The sequence below is a fragment of the Mobula hypostoma genome, chromosome 15, assembly GCF_963921235.1.
Source record: "Mobula hypostoma chromosome 15, sMobHyp1.1, whole genome shotgun sequence".
Taxonomy (NCBI): Eukaryota; Metazoa; Chordata; class Chondrichthyes; order Myliobatiformes; family Myliobatidae; genus Mobula; species Mobula hypostoma.
In genome coordinates, this window is record NC_086111.1 from 7,303,222 (window position 1) to 7,329,542 (window position 26,321).

At 41.0% G+C, this 26,321-nt stretch overlaps 1 protein-coding gene across 8 annotated transcripts in view; it reads left to right on the plus strand.

Annotated features, from left to right (window-relative positions):
• The window catches only part of LOC134356672 (copine-9-like), a 585,942-nt gene that overhangs the window by 445,604 nt on the left and 114,017 nt on the right, over nucleotides 1-26,321 (plus strand). For 7 of the 8 annotated variants that reach the window (XM_063067690.1, XM_063067684.1, XM_063067685.1 and 4 more), the window contains 3 exons: nucleotides 7,071-7,174; nucleotides 13,711-13,815; nucleotides 14,731-14,772. In XM_063067690.1, coding sequence (XP_062923760.1) covers nucleotides 7,071-7,174; nucleotides 13,711-13,815; nucleotides 14,731-14,772 — 251 coding nt within the window. Of the gene's footprint in view, nucleotides 1-7,070; nucleotides 7,175-13,710; nucleotides 13,816-14,730; nucleotides 14,773-26,321 lie in introns of those variants that run through there. The other variant, XM_063067689.1, reaches the window with a different exon arrangement.

Sequence of the window (26,321 nt, forward strand, 5' to 3'; positions counted from 1 at the left end):
ATCCCAAGGACATGTGGATTGCTAGGTTAACTGGCCACTGGTAATTCCATTAGTCTGCAGATTAATGGTAGATTCTGGGGAGCATTGACTGAATATAGGAAGAGGGGGATTAATGTGAGGCCCTCCGTTGGTCGGACTTGACCATGGTTGTTGTGACCTAGCTGCCTAGATACGTAAGCCTGGGCAGTACAATATGGAGAGTAAGCTGTTGCCCATGTAGCAAGCTCCCCCTCTCCATGCAACTGATGAACCCGAAGGAACACAGAGACCGATACAGTTTAGTACTAATAGCATTGCAGGAGTTGCCAGTCAACACTGAACTCAGTGTAGGACTGCCTTTGGAATTCCAGCTATGAATATTTCCTTGGAGTTTACTCCTGAAGCCTTCCCCATGAGTGGGTCTAGCCGCAAGGTAGTGAGGGCTTGAAATCAGTTTTCCTTCTCCTAGATATGCTGCTAACCACAGAAAATGAGTCCCATCTGCCCAAAGTGACTGGTTTTAAGGCACCAATAACCCACCTTTTCCTTCTTTGCCTCTCAGTAGAAATGGTTCTTAGTAGCTAAACTACATGTGAAGGCCAGAAGCTGGACTTGTTTGTCAAAGGCTATTTGAAACACACACCACTGGGAGCAATAGGTAGAGGGAGCTTAATCCCACCACCACCCCCAGTTATGAGGACCCTAAGGAACCAGGATTAATGTAGGGGTAGTATTAGTGGGTGGTTGAACGTCAGAGTGGACTCAGTAGTATGCTTCTGTGCTGTATCTCACAATGTCTCTCCAAATGATTCAGACACAGCTGGATTTTATAACTTTTCCTGACAGGTAGCGTGTATTTAACTAAATAATCAGGTTAGTTATCCTAATAATCTTTTGTTGGAAGAAATAAGTGCTTCTGGTATTATCCTTCATTTTTCCCTTGAGTCTGTGCCAATTGCCACAGACGTGCCAGCCAGGTTAGTTGCTGTGTACTGGCACTGAGGGGGAGCCTTCATCAGAAGAGTGGCAGCAGCTCAAACACTGCCAAATGGTCATTGCCCTGCAGAGGCAGAAGGGTCAGGCAATACTCACATCTCAAAAAATGATTTTTGAAAAATATTTTAACTCCTTGGCAAATTAAATAATTTTTGTTCCACTCAGGAATATAAAACTATTTTATATCTTTCATTTTGACTGCAAACTTGGAATAATCACACACACAGAATATATACATTCTACTGACTAACGTGATGTTAGATTGATGTACTGAGGAAAATCACATCCAATTATGCATAATTTGAATTTAAGCAACTTAAGTACCATTGCTTGTATGACAACCTATTTTACGTGATGTAATATTTTGTTCCAGACTCAGCCTTTTCAGTTCATTAGGTACACTCTTGTCCAGCATTTTAATCCAATTATCACTTGTCTTTATCTATTTCACACAGATGTCCTGTCTTTTGCCCAGCTCCTGAAGAAAATTAATTTTTCTCTCTCAGGTTGTTGGGAGGATTTCCTTCAATTTAACATTTCAAACCAGAAGAAAGCCTTTGACAGGGTTTTACAAACCATGGCATTTCACATTTTGAGGATTTTTTAATATAAAAATTGTCCGATTTGGAATGTAATTTGGAATGTAGGCCGTATCTCGGGTAATGATGAGTTTGAGTACAGAGAGGAAATTAAGAACCTGGTGGCATGGTGCGAAGACAATAACCTATCTCTCAACGTCAGCAAGACGAGGGAATTGGTTGTTGACTTCAGAAGGAGTAGCAGACCGCACGACCCAATTTACATTGGTGGTGCGCAAGTGGAACAGGTCAAAAGCTTCAAGTTCCTCGGGGTCAATATCACAAATGACCTGACTTGGTCCAACCAAGCAGAGTTCACTGCCAAGAAGGCCCACCAGCGCCTTTACTTCCTGAGAAAACTAAAGAAATTTGGCCTGTCCCCTAAAACCCTCACTAATTTTTATAGATGCACCATAGAAAGCATTCTTCTAGGGTACATCACAACCTGGTATGGAAGTTGTCCTGTCCAAGACCGAAAGAAGCTGCAGAAAATCATGAACACAGCGCAGCACATCACACAAACCAATCTTCCGTCCGTGGACTCACTTTACACCGCACGCTGTTGGAGCAATGCTGCCAGGATAATCAACGACACGACCCACCCAGCCAACACACTTTTCGGCCTTTTTCCCGCTGGGAGAAGGCTCAGGAGCTTGAAGACTCATACGGCCAGATTTGGGAACAGCTTCTTTCCAACTGTGATAAGTCTGCAGAACGGATCCTGACCCGGATCTGGGCCGTACCCTCCAAATATCCAGACCTGCCTCTCGGTTTTTTTGCACGACCTTACTTTCCATTTTTCTATTTTCTATTTATGATTTATAATTTAAATTTTTAATATTTACTAATTTTACTATTTTTAATATTTAATATTTGTAATCCAGGGAGTGGGAAGCGCAGAATCAAATATCGCTGTGATGATTGTACATTCTAGTACCAATTGTTTGGCGACAATAAAGTATAAAGTATAATTAAATCCTGAGAAAGGGCGTTTATTACAATGCTGTGGGCTCCAGCATCAATGAAAGTTATAACAACCAGGCTCAAAGACAAAAAGTCTCAACCAGCCAGAAAGCTCTTGACAGCCTATAGATCTTTCTTGGCTTCCCATGGTAAGCTTTAACTTTATCTGGCCTTTTCTTGTTTCCTCCTGGAATTACAAATTAAAGGATTTGCAATTAAGAATTTTGGACCAACAATCAATGATGCATCAGCATAGCAGTTAGTGTAATGCTTTAGGTGATGCCTCAAAAATGTGGCATCCATCATTAAGGACTCCCATCACCCAGGACGTCCCCTCTTCTCATTGCTACCATCAAGGAGGAGGTACAGAAGCCTGAAGACACACTCAACAGTTCAGGCATAGCATCTTCCCCTCCGCCGTTAGATTTCTGAATGGAGAGTGAACCCATAATCACTACTGCTTTATTTTTCTCTCCTCTCTTTTTATGCTACTCATTTAATTTAATTTTTATATATATTTATTATAATTTATAGTTTTCTGTTATTATGTATTGCAACGTAGCGCTGCCGCATAACAACAAATATCACGTCATATGCCAATCATACTAAACCTGAATGAGATTCTGGTTCTGATTCGATGCATTTTGCCGATGGTGCACGCAGCATCCACTTTGTGGAGAACATCATTTAGATCATCAGCAAAAGAATTAAGGCAGCAGCTAGCCAAACAGACTTTCACTCCATTGCCCTGACTGTGACTTTTAACACTCAGGGCGTCACCATTAACCCGAAACTCAGTTGGCAGAAATACAAATACTGTACCATGACTGAAGCAAGGTATTCTGACACAAGTGACCCAACTCTTGACATCCCAAACCCTTTCGCTATCTACAAGGCCAAAGTCAAAATCATAAGACCAAAGACATCAGAGCAGGCAAGAAGGTCAGCACAACATAATGTGTTGAGTTCTGTTCATTTGGGCTATGTAGGCATTTAGCTGGGATGTTTACTTTCCCAGTTATGGGCATATGCACAAAGATGGGAGGAGGATGGTGGATAAGAAAATGGCAGGTTTGAGTACTGAACTTGAACTGAGAGAGTAAAGTTAAAACAAAAGAAAATCTTGTCTTTATTGTTTGAACGTTAACATTGGTAGCAGAGGACCGCTACCAGCTATAGGACACCGCCAGTATTCAACAAGAGCAAGCCTTATGAAAGCTGGAAAAATGAAACTGGAATATGGACTCATTACTGAGCTCGAGAAGAAGAAGCAGGTCCTTGCAGTTGTACTGTTACCTCAGGAAGAGCAAGAAATTCTGCAATGGGAATTTCAGTGGAAGTCTTAAACAAAGATGACAGAATGACTAAGCTAATAAATGCTCTTGATTCCATTTTTCTGTAGGTATAAGGGCAGTGGATTTATGAGGCATATTCAGACAGACAAAATTTCCAGAGGCAGTTCTACAAATTTGGCTAATTATATTATTGATTTTGAACAAAATGCTCAAATACAAAATGGAACTTCCTGTTGCTACATTAGCTTTTAAGTTGTTGGATACTGGGTGTCTAGGCATAAATGACAGACTGCTACTGTTAACTGCATGTAAAGAACTTACATTTGCATCATGAAATATGCACTGAAGAGGGTTTTTGGAGAAAAGGCCATCAAGACTACAGTCAGAATTCATTTGAGTCAGGAGACAGCATACTTCACTGAGCAGAAACAGGAGAGTAGCAAGTGTAGTTCCCAGAGTGACCAGATGAGGCACTATAACCTGGCACAAATTCACTAGACAAGTCCTGCAGGAGACTGAACTGTGCTGTTTGTCAGAGTACTTACCACTGGGCAAAACACTGTCCACATAATACTGAACAAGTTAACTGAAGAAGACAACAAACCTGATGATGTAGAAGAGTGCCATATCACATTGTTTGTAAAGGAATCACTTACTAATGCACAGCTATCTGATGCAGAGATTTTGATGATAGAATCTCTAGGATCTGCTGTTATTGATACAACATGTGTGTGCACAGTGTGTGGAGACAAATGGCATGAAAGCAATGTAAATGAACTAAACCGAAAAGAAGTGCATAAACCGGTGAACACAGATACGTCCAGTTACAAAGCTCTCAAGCTTGGAGATGGAAAGGTTGTATATTCTACCAAAAGAGTGAAAGTCCCGCAAAAATAGGGCAGACAAAATGTTACATCAAAACTTTAACACTGAAACAAAGACAACAGCAGCATACAGTTCTTGGAGTAATGGACTTCTGGAGCGACACAATCAAACACTGAAATAATGCTGAAGGTAAAGAAAAGTAATGTCTGTGATTGGAACACGGCCCTGGACAGGGCCCTTGTGGTGAAGAATACCATGCACAATGTACGTGGCTATAGCTGGTATCAACTTGGGTTCAGACAGAATGCAAACCTTTCCTCTGTACTGGTTGACAGGCCATGTTCTCCAGAGGCCACTACACAGCGTGAGTGGTTTGGGAAACATATTTCAACACTGCGTGCTCCAAGGAAGACTTTCACTGAAGCAGAGTGCTGAGAAAGAATTCGAAGAGCACGGAGGGTACAGGTCTGTCCTACAGACGGCAAATATGAGACTCGGGACAAAGAGCAGACTGTACAGAAAGCAAAGTTCCTGAAGTTGTCATTGGTCAGGATGGAGTTGTGGTATTCATGAGACATGGAGGTTACTCTGTGAGAGTGCATCATTCCAGACTACTTAAAGCACAAACTGAAGAAGATCAGAGCTCCATGGAGACGACACGAAAAAGTAAAAAGCACCTGATACAATGATGAAGAGATTGCAGCTGAGGACCCAACAGAGTTGCTTGGCAGAGTCACAGACAGTGCTGAAGAGAGTGCAAATGGGGAGTCAACAGAATTGCTTGATTAGAAATCATCACAAGGTCAAAGACAACATAGAAGTTTCAGTCTTAAAACATGACGAACTGTGAGGTTTGCAGACCAAAACACTGGTATCTCACAAAAAGCTGAAGTCTTAGGACATACAGGCAAAACAAAACTTGGTACAACCTGAATTACCTGGAACTGGCCACGGTTGCTGGCACTGCAGGGTCAGTTGACATGTCATGTGTAGACAGACTTCATACTGAACCAAGTACAGATCAGGCTGGAACATCTGAGAAACGTCAAGAGGAAGATGTCCAAGTAACTAAGGAGGTGTTACTTGAATCTTCAAAACAGGATGAAATCAGAAGTTGCAGAAACAATAGAGTGTTTGAGGAAGTCAGAGACATTGGGCAAAACATGGTGTCTACAAGATGGGTGTGCACCCTGAAAGTAATTCTGACAAGAAATACACCAAAAGCAGAAGTGGCTAGAGGTTTTGAGGAACTGAACACAGAAGAACTCCAGAAAGATTGGCCAATATGTGTGCATCAGAGTCTCTCCGACTACTTGCCTCAGTGACATGTCAAAAGCATTGGCAACCCCATTGCATGGACATAAAATCTGCATTCTTACAGGGAATGGAGCTGTCACATAACATTTACAATCAAACCCTGCCTGAAGACAGAAGTGAAAGAAGTCTGTGGAAACTCAGAAAGTGTGTGTATGGTCGAGTAGATGCATCACTCTACTGGTATAAAAAGATCAATGAAATAATGTTGAAAACAGATGGAAAGATGTCACAAGTGGATCCAGTTGTTTTTAATGGCAAGATTGAGAATGTCATGTGATTGGAATACTTACCTATCATGTAGATGATTTCATATGGGGTGGCTCACAAAACTTTGCTACAACAGTCATCCCTCAGCTAAAGTTGGATGCGAGGAACATGACAAAAGGGTATCTTAAGAAATTTATTTGGCCTAACAACTAGAGGTAAAAGTATACAACGAAAGCAATGGACATTTTTTTAATGTACAGTACATGAAAAGGATGGGAGATTGTTAAGTTTTGTTCATTTCAACTATGTAGGCCGTTAGTTGGAATGTTCACTTTCCCTGTCATGGGCATGTGCACGAAGGTGAGAGGAGGATGGTGGGTAGGGAAGTGGCAGCCTCATGAACTAAATGTGAACGGAGAGAGGAAAGTTGTTAAAATGAAAGGAAATCTTGTCTTTGTTGTCTGAACGTTAATATGATGGACACAAGGGCCAGTACTATGCTGTACAGTTCTATGTTCTATGAAATTTCTCCAAAGTCTCTGCACTTTTTCATGACTGAAGGGGAAGTTTTCACTTTACATTCATTTCTTACGCCAGTTGTAGGATGATGTGCTGTTTTCAAGGTGTAACAGAATATTCTCCAAGTTCCTAATACAGTATGTAATTAGGCATTTCAGTAAACTGGCCGTTTTCTCAATATCACGGCAATTGAACCCAGTTTCTGAAAAACGAAGAGTGAACCATGGAATGTAAAGGATCATTTAAAGAAAACTGTATAATTATATGAGGGAGAAAGAAATTGAAGGTTATGTTGATAGGTTAGGATAATGTAAGATATAAGGATCGTACAAACAATAACTATGGAACTGTCTTTTGATATAACATTTATGCAAAACTGTGTGTTCCACAGGACATTGCAACCATGCAGCTCTGCGCAAACAAGCTGGATAAAAAGGATTTCTTTGGGAAATCAGATCCTTTTTTGGTCTTTTATCGAAGCAATGAAGATGGAACGTAAGTCCTTGCTTATTATGTTAATTTTTATTTCCGCACGTTTAAAACTAAATCTCCACTTTCTTCAAGTCTAATGAAATGAAATAAGATAATAACCAGCAAACACAGAGTGAAAAATTTGAGTAAATTCTCAGAATGGTACTCTTCTCGCTAAAAATCAAGGATTGTCCTAGCATTCATTCAGATCAATCTGTTACTCATCCTGCCCTTTCACCGCACATTAGATTGACCAATCCATTCCTTTGTCCAAGTGACAAGTTAAGATACATGTGATCCACAGTCACTTGGCTGTTTGTATTCAGAACTGGCCTGCCATAGACAATAGAGGACAACTGTCCTTGGGACTTATTCTGACCAAAGGTCTGTGACTAGTGGTGTACAAGGATCTCTGCTGTTTGCAATATCTATAAATGACTTGAATGAAACTGTGGATGTGTGGGTTAGTAAATTCAGGGATTGGTGGTATTGTTGATAATGTTGAAGACTGCCGATGGATGCAGCAGGATAAAGATCAGTTATAGATATGGGTGGAGTAATGGCAGGTGGAGGTTAATTTGCCAGGGGATAGATGTCACATTTTGGGAGATCAAATGTAAAGGACAGTATATTGCTATGGCAGCACCATTAACAGAGGAATATTGAGATCAAGTCCATAGCTCCCAGACAGTGGAAGGAGAAGTTGATAAGATGATAAGGAAGTCTTATGGAAGGTTGCCTCTATTAGTCAAGAAACCGAGTTGAGAAATCAAGCAATACACACAAAATACTGGAGGAACTGAGCACCCTAGGCAGCATCTATGGGAAAAAGTATAGTCCATATTTCAGGCCAAGACATTTCAGCAGGACTGGAGAAGAAAAAGATGAAGAGTTGATTTAAAAGGTGGCAGGAGGGGAGAGAGAAACACGAAGTGATAGGTGAAACCAGGAGGGAGAGGGGTGAAGTAAAGAGCTGGGAAGTTGATTGGTGAAAGTGATACAGGGCTGGAGAAGGGGGAATCTAATAGGAGAAGATAGAACGCTGTGGAAGAAAGAAAAGCTTACACTGGTGTCCAGTCCCCACTCTTCCTACGCTACATCAACAACTGCACTGGAGCTGCTTTCTGCACCCATGTGGAGCTCATCATCTTCATCAATTTTACCTCCAGCTTCCACCCTGTCCTCAGATTTACCTGGTTCATTTCTGAGACCACCCTCCCCTTTCTTGATTTCTCTGTCTCTCTCTGGAGACTGTTTATCTACTGATGTTTATTATGAACTCATGGATTCTCACAGCTACCTGGCCTATACCTCTTCCCAGCCTGTTACTTGTAAAAATGCCATTCCCTTCTCTTAATTCCACTGTCCCCACCGCATCTGCTCTCAGGATGAGGCTTTTCATTCTTGAACAAAGGAGATGTCCTCCTTTTTTAGTGAAAGGGGCTGCCCTTCCTCCACCATCAACACCACCCTCAACTACATGTCTTCCATTTCAGGCACATCTGCTCTTACCCCATCCTTCCGCCACCCTACCAGGGACAGGGTTCCTCTTCTCCTCTCCCTCCATCAGTCTCTGCATCCAGTGCATAATTCTCCAGAACTTCCACTATCTCCAACGGGATCCTGCCACAAAGAACATCTTTCCCTCCCCCCACACTTCCTGCTTTCCGCAAGGATCACTTCCTATGCAACTCCCTTGTCCATTCATCCCTCCCCACTGATCTCCCTCCTGCACTTATCCTTGCAAGTGGGACAAGTGCTACACCTGCTCCTACATGTCCTCCCTCACTACCATTCAGGACCCTAAGCAGTCCTTCTAGGTGAGGCGACACTTTGCCTGTGAATCTGTTGGGGTAATACACTGGGTCTGGTGCTCCCAGTATGACCTCCCATATATTGGTGAGACTTGACGTAGTCGGGAGACCGCTTTGTTGAGCACCTACTCTCCATCCACCAGACAAAGCAGGATCTCCCAGTGTCAACCCATCTTAATTCCATTTCCCTTTCCCGTTCCCATATGTCAATCCGTGGCCTCCTCCGCTGTCGTGATGAGGCCATACTCAGGTTGGAGGAACAACACCTTATATTCCGTCTGGGTAGTCTCCAACCTGATAGTATGAACATCAGTTTATTGAACTTCCAGTCATGCCCCCTCCCCTTCTCTATTCCCCATTACCTTTTCCCTCTCTCACCTTATCTCCTTGCCTGCACATCGCCTCCCTCTGGTGCTCCTCCACCTTTTTCTGTCTTCCATGGGCTTCTGTCCTCTCCTATTAGATTCCCCCTTCTCCAGCCCTGTATCTTTTTCACCAATAAACTTCTCAGCAATTTACTTCAGCCCTCCCCCTCTCAGTTTCACCTTTCACTTTGTGTTTCTCCCTTCCCTCTCCCCACCTTCTAACTCGGACTCCTCATCATTTTTTATCCAGTCCTGCTGAAGGGTTTTGGCTCAAAACATTGACTGTACTTTTTTCTATAGATGCTGTCTGGCTGCTCAGTTCCTCCAGCTTTTTCTGTGTGTGTTGCTTAGATTTCCAGCATCTGAAGATTTTCTCGTTTGAGAAATAAAGGAGCTACTTGAAAACTCTGGATATCTAGAGTATTATATTCAGCTTTTGTTGACCCATTACAGGAAGGATGTGGAGTGTTTGGGGAGGGTGCAGAAGAGGTTTGTCAGGATGCTGCTGCTGGATTAGAGGGCATATGCTATAAGGAAAGATAATCTACAAAGGGTTCTCCCAATCTGCATTTGATTTCTGCATTTTGGAGAAGGCCACATTATGACCACAGAATGTAGATGGAAATCTCTGCTTCACCTTAGAGGATTATTTGGTAAACTTGGTGGTGGAAAGGGATGAGGTAAGGTGCTAGGTGCTATATGTTCTGTGGATGTGTGAGAAGGTGCTGTTGGAGGAAGAGTGGGTGGTGGAGGAGATGGAAGGATGCACCAGGGATTCGAAGATGGAATGATCCTGATGAGACACTGAACGGGGAGAGGAGATCACAGGTGGTGATGTCACCTTGAAGGTGATCAGAATTATGGAGGATGACCCCTTGTGGTGGAAAGTGAACCCTAAGAGAAGGGGACAGCTATTCCAGCTCTGGCTGAGAAATGCAGTAAATGGAATCAACATCATTGAGAACCTGGTTCAAAATGGTGAAAAGAGAGCAGTGCTTGTGGAAAGATGAAGAAATCTCGGAAAGATGAAGAAATCTCAGAAATATCACTGTAGAAAATATCAGCAAGACAGATCCAATGTATGCATTAGGTTGGGTTGGGTATCAAAATAGACCATAGAAAAGTACACCACAGAAACAGGCCCTTTGACCCACAATATTGTGCTGAATGAAATAATTTAGTTGTGTCCATGGTTCAAGTCAGCTAAGGTTAGTTCAGAAACACAAGAGATCCAGAGTAGCCCACACAGGATGCTAGAGGAACTTAGCAAGTCAAGCAGTATCTATGGACACTGCCAGCTTGTCTTCCTTCCCCTTCGACCAACTTATAGTCAAGCTTTTTCCCTTCCTTTCCAGTCCTGATGAATAGTTCTGAAACATTGACTGTTTATTCATTTCCATGGATGTTGCCAGACTTGCTGAGTTTCTCCAGCAATTTTTCTGTGTTACTAAGGTTAGTTCAGGTTCGTATTAGTATTCAAACTTTAAAAGTAGATGCAAATGTACCGTAGAGAGAGAAAAAAAACATATATATCAAGGTCAGAGTGGAGTATTCAAGTGTCCTTTCCCGAAATTAGAAATTAAATCTATTATTGGTCAGCCAATCTAAAAGGCACTTTACTCTCTGTTGAACACAAACAACAACTGAAAAGCAACAAAAAAGAATGCTGGAAAAAATAGGGAGAATCAAAGCCCAAAATTTGTCGGGGGCAGAATACTCATAAATTTTCCTCAATATCAAATCCATTGTCTTTGGGGACTTGGGGTTATCAGCCTCAGATATACTCACCTATATAAGTATATGGAAGCAGTGGAATATCCTTCTTCACTGCCTCATCAGACACTCCCAGGGCAGCCTATAGTGTGTTTCTAGCATTCCCTGCTTTTATTCATTGATTGATTAATTGATTGAGATACATTGTGGAGTAGGTTCTACCAGCCCAGCAACCCCTGATGTAACCCTAGCCTAATCACAAGACAGTTTATAAAGAGCGATTAACCTACCAATTGGAGCGTCCTTGGACTATGGGAGGAAACCCATGCAGATGCGGGGAGAATGTACACACTCCTTACAGACAACAGCGGAAATTGAACCTGTGTTGCTGCTACTGTAAAGCAGTGTTCAACCACTATGCTACCATTGTCCAGGTTTCCAACAGCTCCAGTCTTTTTGCTTGTTGTTTGCATTCAATAGAGAGTAAAGTGCTTTTTACATTGGCTGAACAGTAATAGATGTAATTTCTAATTTCAGGAAAGCACACTTTAACACTCCACTCTAACCCTTGTATGTGAGTAGGCAGTTTCATGTCATCGTGCCTGCAATTTCTGCTGAAACAGAGTACCCCTGGGGGGTTGTCTTCTACTCATCCCCAATTCAATTTGCACAGGCAAGATTCAGAGGTAAAAGTGCTATTACATACTCATTCCCTGCCAAAGCAGGAATTTTCCAAAATAGAAACAGAAATTTTTGGAAATCCTTTGAAAAGAATCATTCAAGTTTTTATTTCCCTCACCTCTCACCTTGGTGGTCTCCAACCTGATGTAATAAACATCAGTTTCTCTTACTTCCAATCACCACTCCCCTCTATCCATTTTTTTCCTTATCCCACCAACCCATCATCCTGCCTGCTTCCACCTGCCTTCTTGATCTGCCCATCATTCACTCTTTCTTCCCTCTGTTCCCTTCCTCACCTCCTTCCCTTTATTCCATGGCCCACTGATCTCTCCTAACAGATTCCATCCATCTTCTTCAGCTCTGTTATTTCCGCCTAACACCTTCTAGTTTCTTACATCATTGTTACTCTCCCCTTCCTTCATCTGGCTATCATGTTAGCCCCCACCCATTCACCTGCATCCACCTATCACTCTCCAGTTCTTGTTCCACCCCTTCATCTCAGCTTTTTACATGACTACCTCCCCTCTTTCTTTCTAGACTCAAAACAAAATGACGACTGTTAACCTCCCTCTATAGATGCTGCCTGACCTACTGAGTTCCTCCAGCTACTTTATGTGTTGTTTTCAAATATCTGTTGGACTGAAGCTCCAGGATAAATCTTTATCACCGCTTATAATTGATATAGCGCAAATGACGGCCATTTGTCTCATCCCTTTGCCATGCTAGGCAGCTAATTTCTTTCTCTAGAGCCTGTAATTCTCCTTTTCCCTGTCATTAACTCTACGTACACCACCCCTTCAAAAGGCAACAACTTGCTCACTTCTTAACTTAACGAGCTTAAAAATTATTTTAAAATAATTTAAAGAACAAATATAAAATATATGATTTAAAATGAATAGGAGTAATGTAAATAAATGATAATAAGTTGTAGATTCAGCCTACACCCTTTTGGTCTGTTTTAAAGAATATCTATTTTTTTGTTGTTGTAATTTTGTCCTATGAAATCATAGTTGAAAAGGATGCTTTTTCTAATGTTTGTACTGACGGAAATAAATTTCATTCATTCATTAGAGATCTCACTTGGGCTCTCAATGAAAGTTAAGGTTTGCTGATTAATTAAATTCTATAAAAATAAAATTTACACCCATGCAGTGAGGGTAAAAATCCATTTTTCTCTCCCTTCCCCCTTTCCTGTTGCTGATAATTAAACAAAAATGTGAAAAATGTTAAAATATAGAATATGATTACCAAAAATATGTGTGAATAGGAAGTATCTGATGTTTGGTTTAAAACACTCAAATCTCACAGATCCATAAAACAGTTTTTCTTATTTTTTTTAGATTTTTATTTCCTGTCAATATCAAAGAACTTAATTGGGTGAATGCTATAAAATTATACCAAATGATTCGCATGATAAAATATACCAGACTTCTCACTATACCTTGAGAGTACTATATGCAAGTGAACCTGCAATTGCATCTTCATTCTATCTGCCAAGTCTGTAGAACATAGCATTGATGAAATATTCATACAATCCAAGACACCTGCAATTTACCTGAAATTACAGTTCACTGTGTTTGTCTCTTTCTCCCCATTCTTTCCTTCAAGTTAACTGCTTGTACGCTGCATACGGATTAACTGTCATTATTTCCATGTCTCCCTTCCCATCAAGCTCACAACTACTGTATTTCTCTTTCCCTCTTTTTAACAAATAAAGTCACATTGGATTTGGCTCTTACTTCTTAGCTTTGATTATTATTGTGTTGATAAAGTTCCTCAGTTCCTTAAAGTCATCGTAGCTGGAGGAGGTGGTGGAGATAAGCTTCCATGACTTATTAAATGTTCCCAATGCTGTGCATCTCAAATGGCATCTGACAACCAAATCCAGCTCCTGGCCTTCACGTGTGGCTTAGGTACTAAGTCCGGTCTTTCTCCAGGTCCACTATCACTAATGCACAAATCTTTTCTTGCTCTTTCTATCTCTTAGGTTTACTATCTGCCACAAAACGGAAGTGGTGAAGAATACATTGAACCCAGTCTGGCAGCCATTCACCATCCCAGTTCGAGCTCTTTGCAATGGGGACTACGACAGGTCGGTGTATGCAGTCACACATTGTGGTATATTGTGTCTTTTAAACTGAGCTAGCTTCAACATTACACTCCCTGTCCCCTTATCAACCTTTTAACATCACATCCAGAACTCCAGTGTCTGGACCTTTGCTCAATTTGCCCATGTTTTGCTGAACAATTTTATCTTAAAATACATCAAATTGCCCACAGACAACTGACTTTTCTAAACCATCACGTAGCATAGAGCGACAGTATTACAACTTGGAACATAGGATTCGGAATTCAATTCCGATGTCCTCTGTAGGCAAATTTGCACGTTCTCCTGTGCGCAGATGGGTTTCCTCCGGATGTTCCGGTTTCCTCTCTCAATTGAAAGATGTATCAATAGGTAGGTTAATTGGTCATCGTAAATTGTCCTGTGATTAGCCTAGATTAAATTGGGGACATTGGGTGGTGCAGCTCAAAGGGCCTGAAGGACCTATTCCCACTGTATCTTTAAATAAATAAATAAACTTCCAACTCAGTTTAGGCCATTTGACCAGTGTCTCAGAACTCCTAACCTCTGTCCTGCAAAGCCCTGTCTTTAAACACCTTTTTATTACCTTTCTCTTCCCCCACCTTAATACTTTCTTCTTTCTGCCCTTGTCCTGGTCATCTCTGAGTTTTCAGAAAATGCCCGCTGATATTTAGTCCTTCCTGTAGCTGTTGAATATTTATTACTCTCCAATAATCTTGTAAACAAGTTCCTTTAACCTCATTGTTTGTCTTTAAGGTCCAACTCTCTTAGATTCTAATTTATGGAATATGCCATCTTTAAAAATAATAGAAGAAAATTAAATGCTTCTTATGGTAAAACACAGCCAATAGGAAAGGCTACTGGATCCATATCAGCAATTGTACTAATATCATGTGCTTGCTTTTCGCCATTCTGCTTTAGAACAGTGAAGGTGGATGTCTATGACTGGGATCGTGACGGCAGGTAAGAATAAGTTCAAAGTTCAAAGTAAATTTATTATTAAGGTACATATATGTCACCACATACAACCCTGAGGTTCATTTTCTTGTGGGCATACTCAGTAAATCCAAGAACCATAATAGAATCAATGAAAGACCACACTCGACAGGGCAGGCAAACAACCAATGTGCAGAAGACAACAAATTGTGCAAATATGAAAGAAAAAATAATAACAATAAATAAATAAGCAATAAATATCAAGAACATGAGATGAAGAATCCCTGGAAGTGAGTCCATAGGTTCTGGATGATTTAGTGATGCAGTGAGTGAAGTTGAGTGAAGACATCCCCTCTGGTTCAAGAGCCTGATGGTTGAGGGGTAGTAATTGTTATTGAATCTGAATGTGTGGATCCCGAGGCTCCTGCACCTTCTTCCTGATGGCAGCAGCGAGAAGAGAGCATGACCTTGTTGGTGGGAGTCACTGATGATGGATACTGCGTTCCTGTTATAGCGCTCTGTGTAGAAGTGTTCATTGGTGGAAAGAACTATACCAGTGACCATATCCACTACCTTCTGTAGGCTTTTCTAGTATTTCCTTACTAGACCATGATGCAATTACAATTACGCTTACAATTTACGCTTTTAAACTTTTTTCATGCTTAAAGACGCTTACAGGTGGTTGGGAACATGCAGGGAGTAGTCACTGAATTGCAGTAATGCATCAGATATTAACTTATGCTTGTGTAATAGTGTTAGGTTTGCTGACTGTGAAGATCTAATCTCAAATAAAGACCATAAGCCTTATCCGATATAAATAGCCATGAGGATTCTCATTAAAGAGCAGAGCACCCCTGTGGCCATTCCCACCAATAATAAGTCCATCGTTTTGGATATTGTTGATGGAGACAACCTACCAGGGACAAGTTGCAGTGGTCGCGTCTCTGGCACTGAGACGGGAGCCTCAGCTCAGAAGGGAAGGAGGGAAAAGAGGAGAGCAGTAGTGATAGGGGATTCAATAGTTAGGGGGATAGATAAGGGGTTCTGTGGAAGAGATCGAGAATCCCGGATGGTCTGTTGCCTCCCTGGTGCCAAGGTCCGCGATATCTGGGATCGTGTTCTCGGTATTCTCAAGAGGGAGGGTGAGCAGCCGGATGTTGTGGTCCATGTAGGCACCAATGATGTGGGTAGGAAGAGTGAGGAGGTCCTGGAAGGTGAGTTTAGGGAGTTAGGCGCCAAGTTAAAGGACAGAACCTCCAGGATAGCGATTTCAGGATTGCTACCAGTGCCACATGCAGGCGGGTTTAGAAATAGTAAGATAGCGCAGATCAACATGTGGCTGAAGACATGGTGCAGGAAGGAGGGCTTCAGATTTATAGATAATTGGGCAGTTTTCCAGGGAAGGTGGGACTCGGTTCCGGTGGGACTGTTTATATCTGAACTGGAGGGGGACAAATATTCCTGCGGGTAGGTTTGCTAGAGAGGCTCCAGTGGATTTAAACTAGATACAAGGCGGGAGGGGAACCAGAGTGTAGGAACAGATGTAGGGGAGAAGGAAGAAAAAGAAAATAGTAAAGTTGTTTGCACCATTGGTGATAAACAGAGAGTAAGAGGAGGAAAATTTCTTAAATGCATTTATTTTAATGCTGGGAGCATTATAAGAAAGATGGATGAGCTTAAAGCATGGATTGATATCTGGAAATATGACGTGGTAGCTATTAGTGAAACATGGTTACAGGAGGGGTGTGATTGGCAACTAAATATTCCTGGATTTAATAGCTTCAGGTGTGATAGAATTGGAGGGACAAGAGGGGGAGGTGTTGCATTGCTTGTCAGAGAAAATATTACAGCGGTGCTCTGGCAGGATAGATTAGAGGGCTCATCTAGGGAGGCCATTTGGGTGGAATTGAGGAATGGGAAAGGTGTAGTAACACTTATGGGGGTGTATTATAGACCACCAAATGGGGAGCGAGAATTGGAGGAGCAAATTTGTAAGGAGATAGCAGATATTTGTTGTAAGGCTGTGATTGTGGGAGATTTTAATTTTCCACACATAGACTGAGAAGCCCATACTGTAAAAGGGCTGGATGGTTTGGAGTTTGTAAAATGTGTGCAGGAAAGTTGTTTGCAGCAATATATCGAGGTACCAATGAGAGAAGGGGCAGTGTTGGATCTCCTGTTAGGGAATGAGATAGGTCAGGTGACGGAGGTTTGTGTTGGGGAGCACTTCGGGTCCAGTGATCACAATGCTATTAGTTTTAATATAATTATGGAGAAGGATAGGTCTGGACCCAGGGTTGAGATTTTTGATTGGAGAAAGGCTAACTTTAAGGAGATGCGAAAAGGTTTAGAAGGAGTGGATTGGGACAATTTGTTTTATGGGAAGAAAGTAATAGAGAAATCGAGGTCATTTAAAGGTGAAATTTTGAGGGTACAGAATCTTTATGCTCCTGTTAGGTTGAAAGGAAAGGTTAGAAGTTTGAGAGGGCCGTGGTTTTCAAGGGATATTGGAAACTTGGTTCAAAAAAAGAGAAATATCTACAATAAATATAGGCAGCATGGAGTAAATGAGGTGCTCGAGGAACATAAAGAATGTAAAAAGAATCTTAAGAAAGAAATTAGAAAAGCTAAAAGAAGATATATGAGATTGCTTTGGCAAGTAAGGTGAAAATAAATCCAAAGTGTTTCTACAGTTATATTAATAGCAAAAGGATAGTGAGGGATAAAATTGGTCCCTTAGAGAATCAGAGTGGACGGCTATGTGTGGAACCAAAAGAGATGGGGGAAATTCTGAATAATTTCTTTTCTTCAGTATTCATGAAGGAGAAGGATATTGAATTGTGTAAGATAAGGGAAACGGGTAGGGAAGTTACAGAAACTATGAAGACTAATGAAGATGAAATACTGGTGCTTTTAAGGAATATAAAAGTGGATAAGTCTTCCAGGTCTGGACAAGATATTCCCGAGGACTTTGAGGGAAGTTAGTGTGGAAATAGCAGGGGCTCTGACAGAAATATTTCAAATGTCATTAGAAACAGGGATGGTGCCGGAGGATTGGCGTATTGTTCGTGTTGTTCCATTGTTTAAAAAGGGTTCTATGAGTAAACCTAGCAATTATTGGCCTGTGAGTTTGATGTCAGTGGTGGGTAAATTGATGGAAAGTATTCTTAGAGATGATATATATAATTATCTGGATAGACAGGGTCTGATTAGAAACAGTCAACATGGATTTGTGCGTGGAAGGTCATGTTTGACAAATCTTATTGAATTTTTTGAAGAGGTTACTAGGAAAGTTGACAAGGGTAAAGCAGTGGATGTTGTCTATATGGACTTCAGTAAGGTCTTTGACAAGGTTCCACATGGAAGGTTAGTTAGGAAGGTTCAATTGTTAGGTATTAATATTGAAGTAGTAAAATGGCTTCAGCAGTGGCTGGATGGAAGACGCCAGAGAGTAGTGGGGGATAACTGTTTGTCAGATTGGAGGCCGGTGACTAGTGATGTACCTCAGGGATCTGTATTGGGTCCAAAGTTGTTTGTCATATACATTAATGATCTGGATGATAGGGTGGTAAATTCGATGAGTAAGTATGCAGATGATACTAAGATAGGTGGAGTTGTGGATAATGAAGTAGGTTTTCAAAACTTGCAGAGAGAATTAGGCCAGTTAGAAGAGTGGGCTGAAAGATGGCAGATAGAGTTTAATGCTGATAAATGCGAGGTGCTACATTTTGGTAGGACTAATCAAAATAGGACATACATGGTAGGGCATTGAAGAATGCAGTAGAACAGAGGGATCTAGGAATAATGGTGCATGGTTCCCTGAAGGTGGAATCTCATGAGGATAGGGTGGTGAAGAAAGCTTTTGGTATGCGGGCCTTTATAAATCAGAGCATTGAGTATTGGAGTTGGGATTTAATGTTGAAATTGTACAAGGCATTGATGAGGCCAAATTCGGAGTATTGTGTACAGTTTTGGTCACCAAATTATAGGAAAGATGTCAACAAAATAGAGAGAGTACAGAGAAGATTTACTAGAATGTCACCTGAGTTTCATCACCTAAGTTACAGAGAAAGGTGAACAAGTTGGATTTTTATTCTTTGGAACATAGAAGGTTGAGGGAGGACTTGATAGAGGTATTTAAAATTATGAGGGGGATAGATAGAGTTGACGTGGATAGGCTTTTTCCATTGAGAGTGGGGGAGATTCAGACAAGAGGACATGAGTTGAGAGTTAAAGGGCAAAAGTTTAGGGGTAACATGAGGGGGAACTTCTTTATTCAGAGGGTGGTAGCTGTGTGGAACGAGCTTCCAGCAGACATGGTTGAGGCAGGTTCGATGTTGTCGTTTAAAGTTAAATTGGATAGCTATATGGACAGGAAAGGAATGGAGGATTATGGGCTGAGTGTGGGTTGGTGGGACTAGGTGTGAGTAAGAGTTCGGCATGGACTAGAAGAGCCGAGATGGCCTGTTTCCGTGCTGTAATTGTTATATGGTTATATGTTTAAATGGAGATTATACTGTAAGTCCTCAGTCTTCAAAGGCTATGTTGCTTCCCTGCTTTATCTCCACAGTGAGCTTAGCTGCAAGTACCTACTGTTTGAGCAGTGGATCCCCTCTCTCTACCAAGGAAAAGATACTTCCAGCTAACAAAGTCATTTAAAACGTTTCATTTATTTTCAGTGTTACATGTTTAAATCCAAACGTTCATAAATCACACTTAAAACTCATAGAGGATTTCTATCTTAAACATGTCCAAATTACAAAGCATGTCTAAAACACACAGGACAAATGATTTCCAAAGCACAGGTACAATTAGTATAAACTAAAAAGACATAAGAATGATGCAGATTAATGAGTCTGTTGCAGAAATTGAAACCAGAGGAATGGATTCCAGTTCACCCCATGTATTTCTCATGCTTCATGATGTTCCTTACCCCATTCATAATAAGCCTGAACTGCTCTCTACATTTATACCCTTTCTCTACCAGTTGGGTGACGTCACACGAATGTGATATCTATCAGATAGCCTTTTTACACAAACAATCTGAAAGTTTCTCAGAGAAGTAGTTTTCAACTACCTGCCATCAATGCTGTAAAGCAACTTCTTTGAGTACTTAAAACTCCCAACTATAAACATGCCAGTTATCGATATGCTGAATGATATCATCCATCTTGTCTGAAAGCTTCCTTGAACTAAGTAACTTAGTCAGCGTTGTCTGTTTTGAAACAACACTAATTAAATACTTCATTGCTCAAGCAGTAACGAAGCAGGTGCAGTTGCTTTCTATAGATAGAGCACCTTGCTCTATGCAGAGCTTGTTTACAAAGCTGCTCTTAGACAGCACTTGCTTTAACTTCGTACTGAGTACTGTGTGATATTTACTTTTTAAGAACTGAAGACTGACTCCTGTTTATGACCAGAAGCTAAACAAAACATATAGTTGGAAGTTGAGGATTGTAGTGAACTAATTATGTAGTAGACTATTTACTGGTTGCTGTCTGTTGATGTTGTGTTAGTTGATTGTGAACAATGCTATATAAGAACATTTATTCATGGCTTTTGTACAAAAATAAGTGTTCGATTTTCCAAATACTGGTGAAAATTCCCAAGGAACTCAAAATAGAGTTTTCCACTTCTGCAATATGGTTTCAATAGATGAATAGAAAGAAAGAATGGAGATCCCCATCTACTACCCCACAAGATACAACAGTGTAGTGGCTAGTGTAACACTATTACAGTTCAGAGCGTTGGAGTTTGGAGTTCAGTCCCGGAGCACTCTGCCCCTGTATGTCCCCCCATGGAATGCATGGGTTTTCCCTCCAGTTTCCTCCCACACTCCCAAGATGTACGGGATAAGTTAATTGGTCTTTGTGAATTGTCCCATGATTAGTTTAGGGTTAAATTGGGATTATTGGAGGTTTCTGGGGCAACACGGCTCAAAAGTCTGGAAGTATGTATTCCATTTTGTATCTCTAAGTATAAATGAAATAAAATAAGAGAAGGACCTATTCCCATTTTTTCAAGTGTGAATTTCCTTCTACTAGGCAATAGAGTGGTGTCATGAAAAGGTCAACATCTGCCAAGGTGTTTATTTGGAGCATGCTGTCTAACATTGCCGGGGGCAACAGTGTATTCCATATTTAAATCACCGCACTGACTGAACTTAGTCTAATGGATATCAAACCAAAGCTTCCTGGGGTTCCCAGAGGCACCGGAGTGATATTATTCTGTGAAACCATGTTCCTGTTTAACTTGCTGCTAACATTTGCTTTTGCATTTAAAAACTTGAGGCAGAACCTGACCCCATTAGATAAAACTCCTGTAGAGTCTTATTAGTAAAATCTATAGGAAAGATGCCATCTCAGTCAGTAGAGCAATAAATGGGCAGCCCGGTAGCATACAGGTCAGTGCGATGCTATTACAGCTCAGAGCGTCAGAGTTTGTAGTTCAATCCCAACGTCCTCTGTAAGGAGTTTGTGCGTTCCTTCCTGTGACCGTGTTAGTTTTCTCCATGTGCTCAGGTTTTCTCCCACAGTCCAAAGACGTGCTGGTTAGTAGGCTGACTGATCATTGTAAAGTTTCCTGTGAATAGACTGGGGTTAGATCGTTGGGTTGCTGGGTGGTGCAGCTCATTGGGCGGAAATGGCCTACTCCATGCTGTATCTCTGAATAAGGTAAATGGCGACAGTTTTGCAAGGCTGATTTTTTTTTATCTTCTAACTCTTTAAGAAAGTAAATTTCACTTTTACTCAACAACTGAAAGAAATATAGAATTAACAGACACCGGAGAATGAATTTTGTTTGACTGTCAGCAGAATTAGTTGCTGATATTTTTTTCATTAAAGTTGTGTTTTGCAGTAAATCTTTGGGGAGGATCTGTGCTACAGCAGTAATATAAATTCAAAAGATTTCAATGTTTCCTGTATCCCAAGCTCCCTATTGTGTTCATCGAAGTGAGATGTGTTTTGAAAGCTATTGAAAACTGAAACAAATAACCATATACAACAATTAGGTCCCACAATAATATATTCATTCTTTCTACTTTCACACCACTTAGTGTCCTTTAGTTACTGGGAGTTTTGAAAAAATCCTTGCTCTTTTTTTAACTAATTGGATACATGTCATAGAATGTAGAACAGTACAGAAACGGGCCCTACGCGCTACAATGTTATTTATTTATTTATTTGCTTATGGGATGTTGGCTTCACAACTAAGCCAGTATTTATTGCCCTTCCCTAGTTGCCCTTGAGAAGATGGTGATGAGCTGCCTTCTTAACCGCTGCGGTCCCTGAGGTGTGGGTACACCCACAGTGCCGTTAGGGAGGGAATTCCATGATTTTGACCCAGTGACAATGAAAGAATGGTGATATGTTTCCAAGTCAGAATGTTGAGTGACTTGGTGGGGGATTTCCAAGTGGTGGTGTTTCCAGGTATCTTCTGTTCTCGTCCTTCTAGATGGGTAGTTGTCGTGGGTCTGGAAGGTACTGCCTTAGGAACTATGCTGTGTTGTTGCAGTTAATCTTGTAGGTAGTACACACTGCTGCAACTGTTCATCGATGATGGAGGAATTGGATGTTTGTGGAAGGGGTACCAATCAAGTTGGCTACCTTGTACTTGATGGTGTTAAGCTTCAAGTGTTGTTGGAGATGGTCACTGCCTAACACTTGCATGGCTTGAATGTTACTTGCCACTTGTCAGCCCAAGCCTGGATATTGTTCACATCCTGCTGTACTTGAGTATGAACTGGTTCACTATCTGAGGAGTCACAAGTGGTGCAGAACATTGTGCAGTCACCTGCGAACATCCTCACTTCTGATCTTATGACGGAAGAAAGGTCAATGATGAGGCAGCTGAAGATGGTTGGTCCTAGAACACTTCCCTGAGGAACTCATGCAGTGATGTTCTGAGGATGAGATGATTGACCTCCAACCACCACAACCACCTTTCTTTGTGTCAGGTGTGATTCCAACCAGTGGAGGATTATCCCCTAATTCCCATTGACTCCATTTTAGCTACAGCACCTTGATGTCATAATAGGTCAAGTGCTGCCTTGATGTCAAGGGCTATCACTCTCATGTCACCTCTGGTATTTAGCTCTTCAGTCCATGTTTGGACCAAGGACGTGATGAGGTCAGGAGCTGAGAGGCCTTGACAGAACCCAAAAGGGGCATCCGTAAGCAGGTTATTGCCGAGTAGGTGCTGCATGATAACACGTTGATGACCCTTCCATTACCTTTCTGATGATTGAGAGTAGGCTGATAGGGTGGTAATTGGCTGAAATGGATTTGTCCTGTTTTTTGTGTACGGAGCATACCTGGGCAATTTTCCACATTGCCAGGTAGATGCCAGTGTTGTAGCTGTACTGGAACAGCTTGGCTAGTGGTGCAGCAAGTTCTGGAGCACAAGTCTTCAGAACTATTGCCAGGATTTTGTCTGGGCCCATAGCCTTTGCAGTATCCAATGCTTTCAACCATTTCTTGATATCACATGGAGTGAATTGGATTGGTTGCCTACTGACATCTGGAATGCTGGGGATTTCTGGAGGAGGTCGAGTCAATTTCTGGCTTTAATCCTATAGAAATGCTGTGGAAGGACCTGAAGCAAGCAGTTCACGCAGGGAAGCCCACCAACATCCCAGAGTTGAAGCAACTTTGTAAGGAGGAATGGCCTTAAATTCCTCCAAGCCGAGATGCAGGACTGATCAACAGTTACCAGAAACGTTTGGTTGAAGTTATTGCTGAACAAAGGGGTCACACCAGTTACTGATAACAAAGGTTCACATACTTTTTCCAACAAATATGTGTAATATTGGTTCATTTTTCGCAATACATAAATGAACAAGTATAATGTTTTTGTGTCATTTATTTTAGGAGTTACATGACGATCTGATCACATTTTAGGTCATATTTGTGCAGAAGTAGTGACAATTCTACAGGATTCATGAACTTTCCAGCACTACTGTAGCTAGGGAGCCTCAGACCTTTGCACAGTACTGTACAACCCCAGATTCATTTTCTTGCAGGAATTTACAGTAATTACAAAAAACACAATAGTATCAATGAAAGACTGTACCCAACAGAACAGACAAACAGCTAATGTAGACAAGATAACAAACTGTGCAAATACAAAGGGAAAGAAAAAAAGAAAGAAAAAATAAATAATAATTAAATAAATACACAATAAATATCGAGAACATGTGAAGCTAACATGGGCTGCAACTATACTACCACAGTTAGAATACTGTCAAGACTACATTCACATTTTGTTTTGAGCTCCTGATTAAAATATGTTTGTGTGTCAGTTTGCTCTATATTAGAGCAAGGCAATATCTTGCAGAGTGATTTACCATGGCAACATCATAGCCCATTCAAGCCTGATCTGATACCTTGCTGGTTAACAACGCTGACAATGCCAGATTGATTCCTTTCTCTTTATTTTAAAGTTACAGGCTGCTTACTTTGGTAAGACACAACACAATAATATGCCATTGTTGTCAGTATTCATCTCCTTTCAGACAACCCCACAGCGTCCCTTTAAAATTCCTGTGTGAAATCGTGCCTGCGGTATTGGACACTGCCAGCAAATGTTACAAAGAGAATTGCAGCCTCCTCAGAGAGCAGAAATCCCCTTCTTCCCACACAGCATGGCACGGCAGCTCATGGTTACACAGTTATATTCGAACCAAATTTAGAAAAGAAGTCATCATGAATATTTCACAGATCACAGGGGATGCAGAGCCAAGCAATTGTCTCTAATGAACAACGATCTGACATTCTTTTGACAATATAGAGTGGATATTTCATCGGCATGTCACACCCTTTCAGATGGTGAACAGGCTTTGGAGATTGGGACTGATTGTGAATTGTAGTGTGGCCAATTTTTCCTCTGCAAATTTTATTATGCATTGTGCTGCATTCATTTCATTGGATAATTGTACAACTAAATCCCTTGATTGCATGCTGTCTGACAAATGTACTGCATTTTACCTCAAACATTAGTTACGCTTGTAGTCACTCCATTGGTGTGACTTTCATTGCTGTCCCTCAACAACCTGTATTACCTGTGGCACTCAGTACCAATTTTAGTTAGCTTTGTTAACTCAGCTGCTGAATGAAGGTTCTGCAACACCGAAGAAATTATATGTGAACCTGTCACTGTAACATGTGCTTATTCATTCTCTTCATGTGGGCTGGACAATTGGTAGCTCCCTCTACAAGAGAGGCTCTTGTACAGTTACTCTGATAACAAGCACCTCCTGGAACTAGCACGTCTTTTCTTAGTGAATTGAAGGTCAGCACAGCATGGCACTCTTGTGCTAATTGATCGATCCAAGCAACCCACATGAGGCTTTCGGCACGACACAAGCTTATTAAGCAAATGGCACCTGCAGTGTTTATAAGGAGCTTCAGTTGAACAGTGTAGAGTTTGTCTTCCTTGAAGTATAGAAAACCACTTAAAGCATCCATTTCTGTGGTCTGCACCCTCTTCCCTTACCATCAACCAGGGAACATCATGCTGCCTGTTATTTTGAAAGCTGGAGTTACATTGGGGAGGGGAAACTAATCCTTAAAATTGTAAATTTGTAAATTGGTAAACTGTATATTGTGAATTGCCCTATAACTGCCATGTGTCAAGATACAGTGAAAAGTTTTATTTTGCATTGCAAGGGAAAACAATAACAGAATATAGAATAAAGTGTTATAGTTATAGAGCAGGTGCACTCTAGGTAGGCAATAAAAATGTTCTATGCCATAATGAGTTTGATTGTGAGGTCAAGAGTCTATCTTCTTGTGCTAGAGTACTATCTTATAGTTGAATAGTCTTATAGCAGAGAGATTATGGTGATGATTAACATGCATGGAGAGAGCAGAAGGCTAAGAGGATTTCAGGACATGCACAGGACCTCGAATCCATGTGCTAGGAGCAGACAGAAGCCAGTGCATGACTTCATCGACTATCCACCCACACATCTGATCACTCGGCCCCTTCTTCATCTGCAGTATTGCCACCTATCCCACAATGACTCACCTGTCACCTCAGAACTCATGATAGAAGAGTGAAAGCAAGTCGCCCTCAACCCCAAGAGACCACCTAGAAAAGAAGATGAATGCGCATGGAGAACAACTGCTGAACACCGGACCAGAAGTTCAGCAACACCTCGGTGTTTTATTTGCTACACAATGGAACTTTATATGAAACCTGATTGTTATTTGCAGCAGACCCATGACCTGCAGAAAATTAGAAAAATTTAGGTAAGAGGAGCATTGGGTAGCCATCTCCCAGAAGCTCCACACCACATCATACACCATACTGACTCAGAATGTATCATAGTTCATTAAATGATATGCCCCAATGGTATTACTAAAACTTTATAAATAAATTACATGTCTGGGGAAACATCTATTTTTTTAACCCTCTAAAGTTTTACTGATGTAATGTTTCAGGATAAAATATTTATTGTCATTGACTCACTGTAAATTAATACATTGAGTTACTTACTGAATGAAGACAAAAACATATTGTATATTTAATGCATAATCTATATTGTGGGAAAATATATTACAATTCCTTCAGTT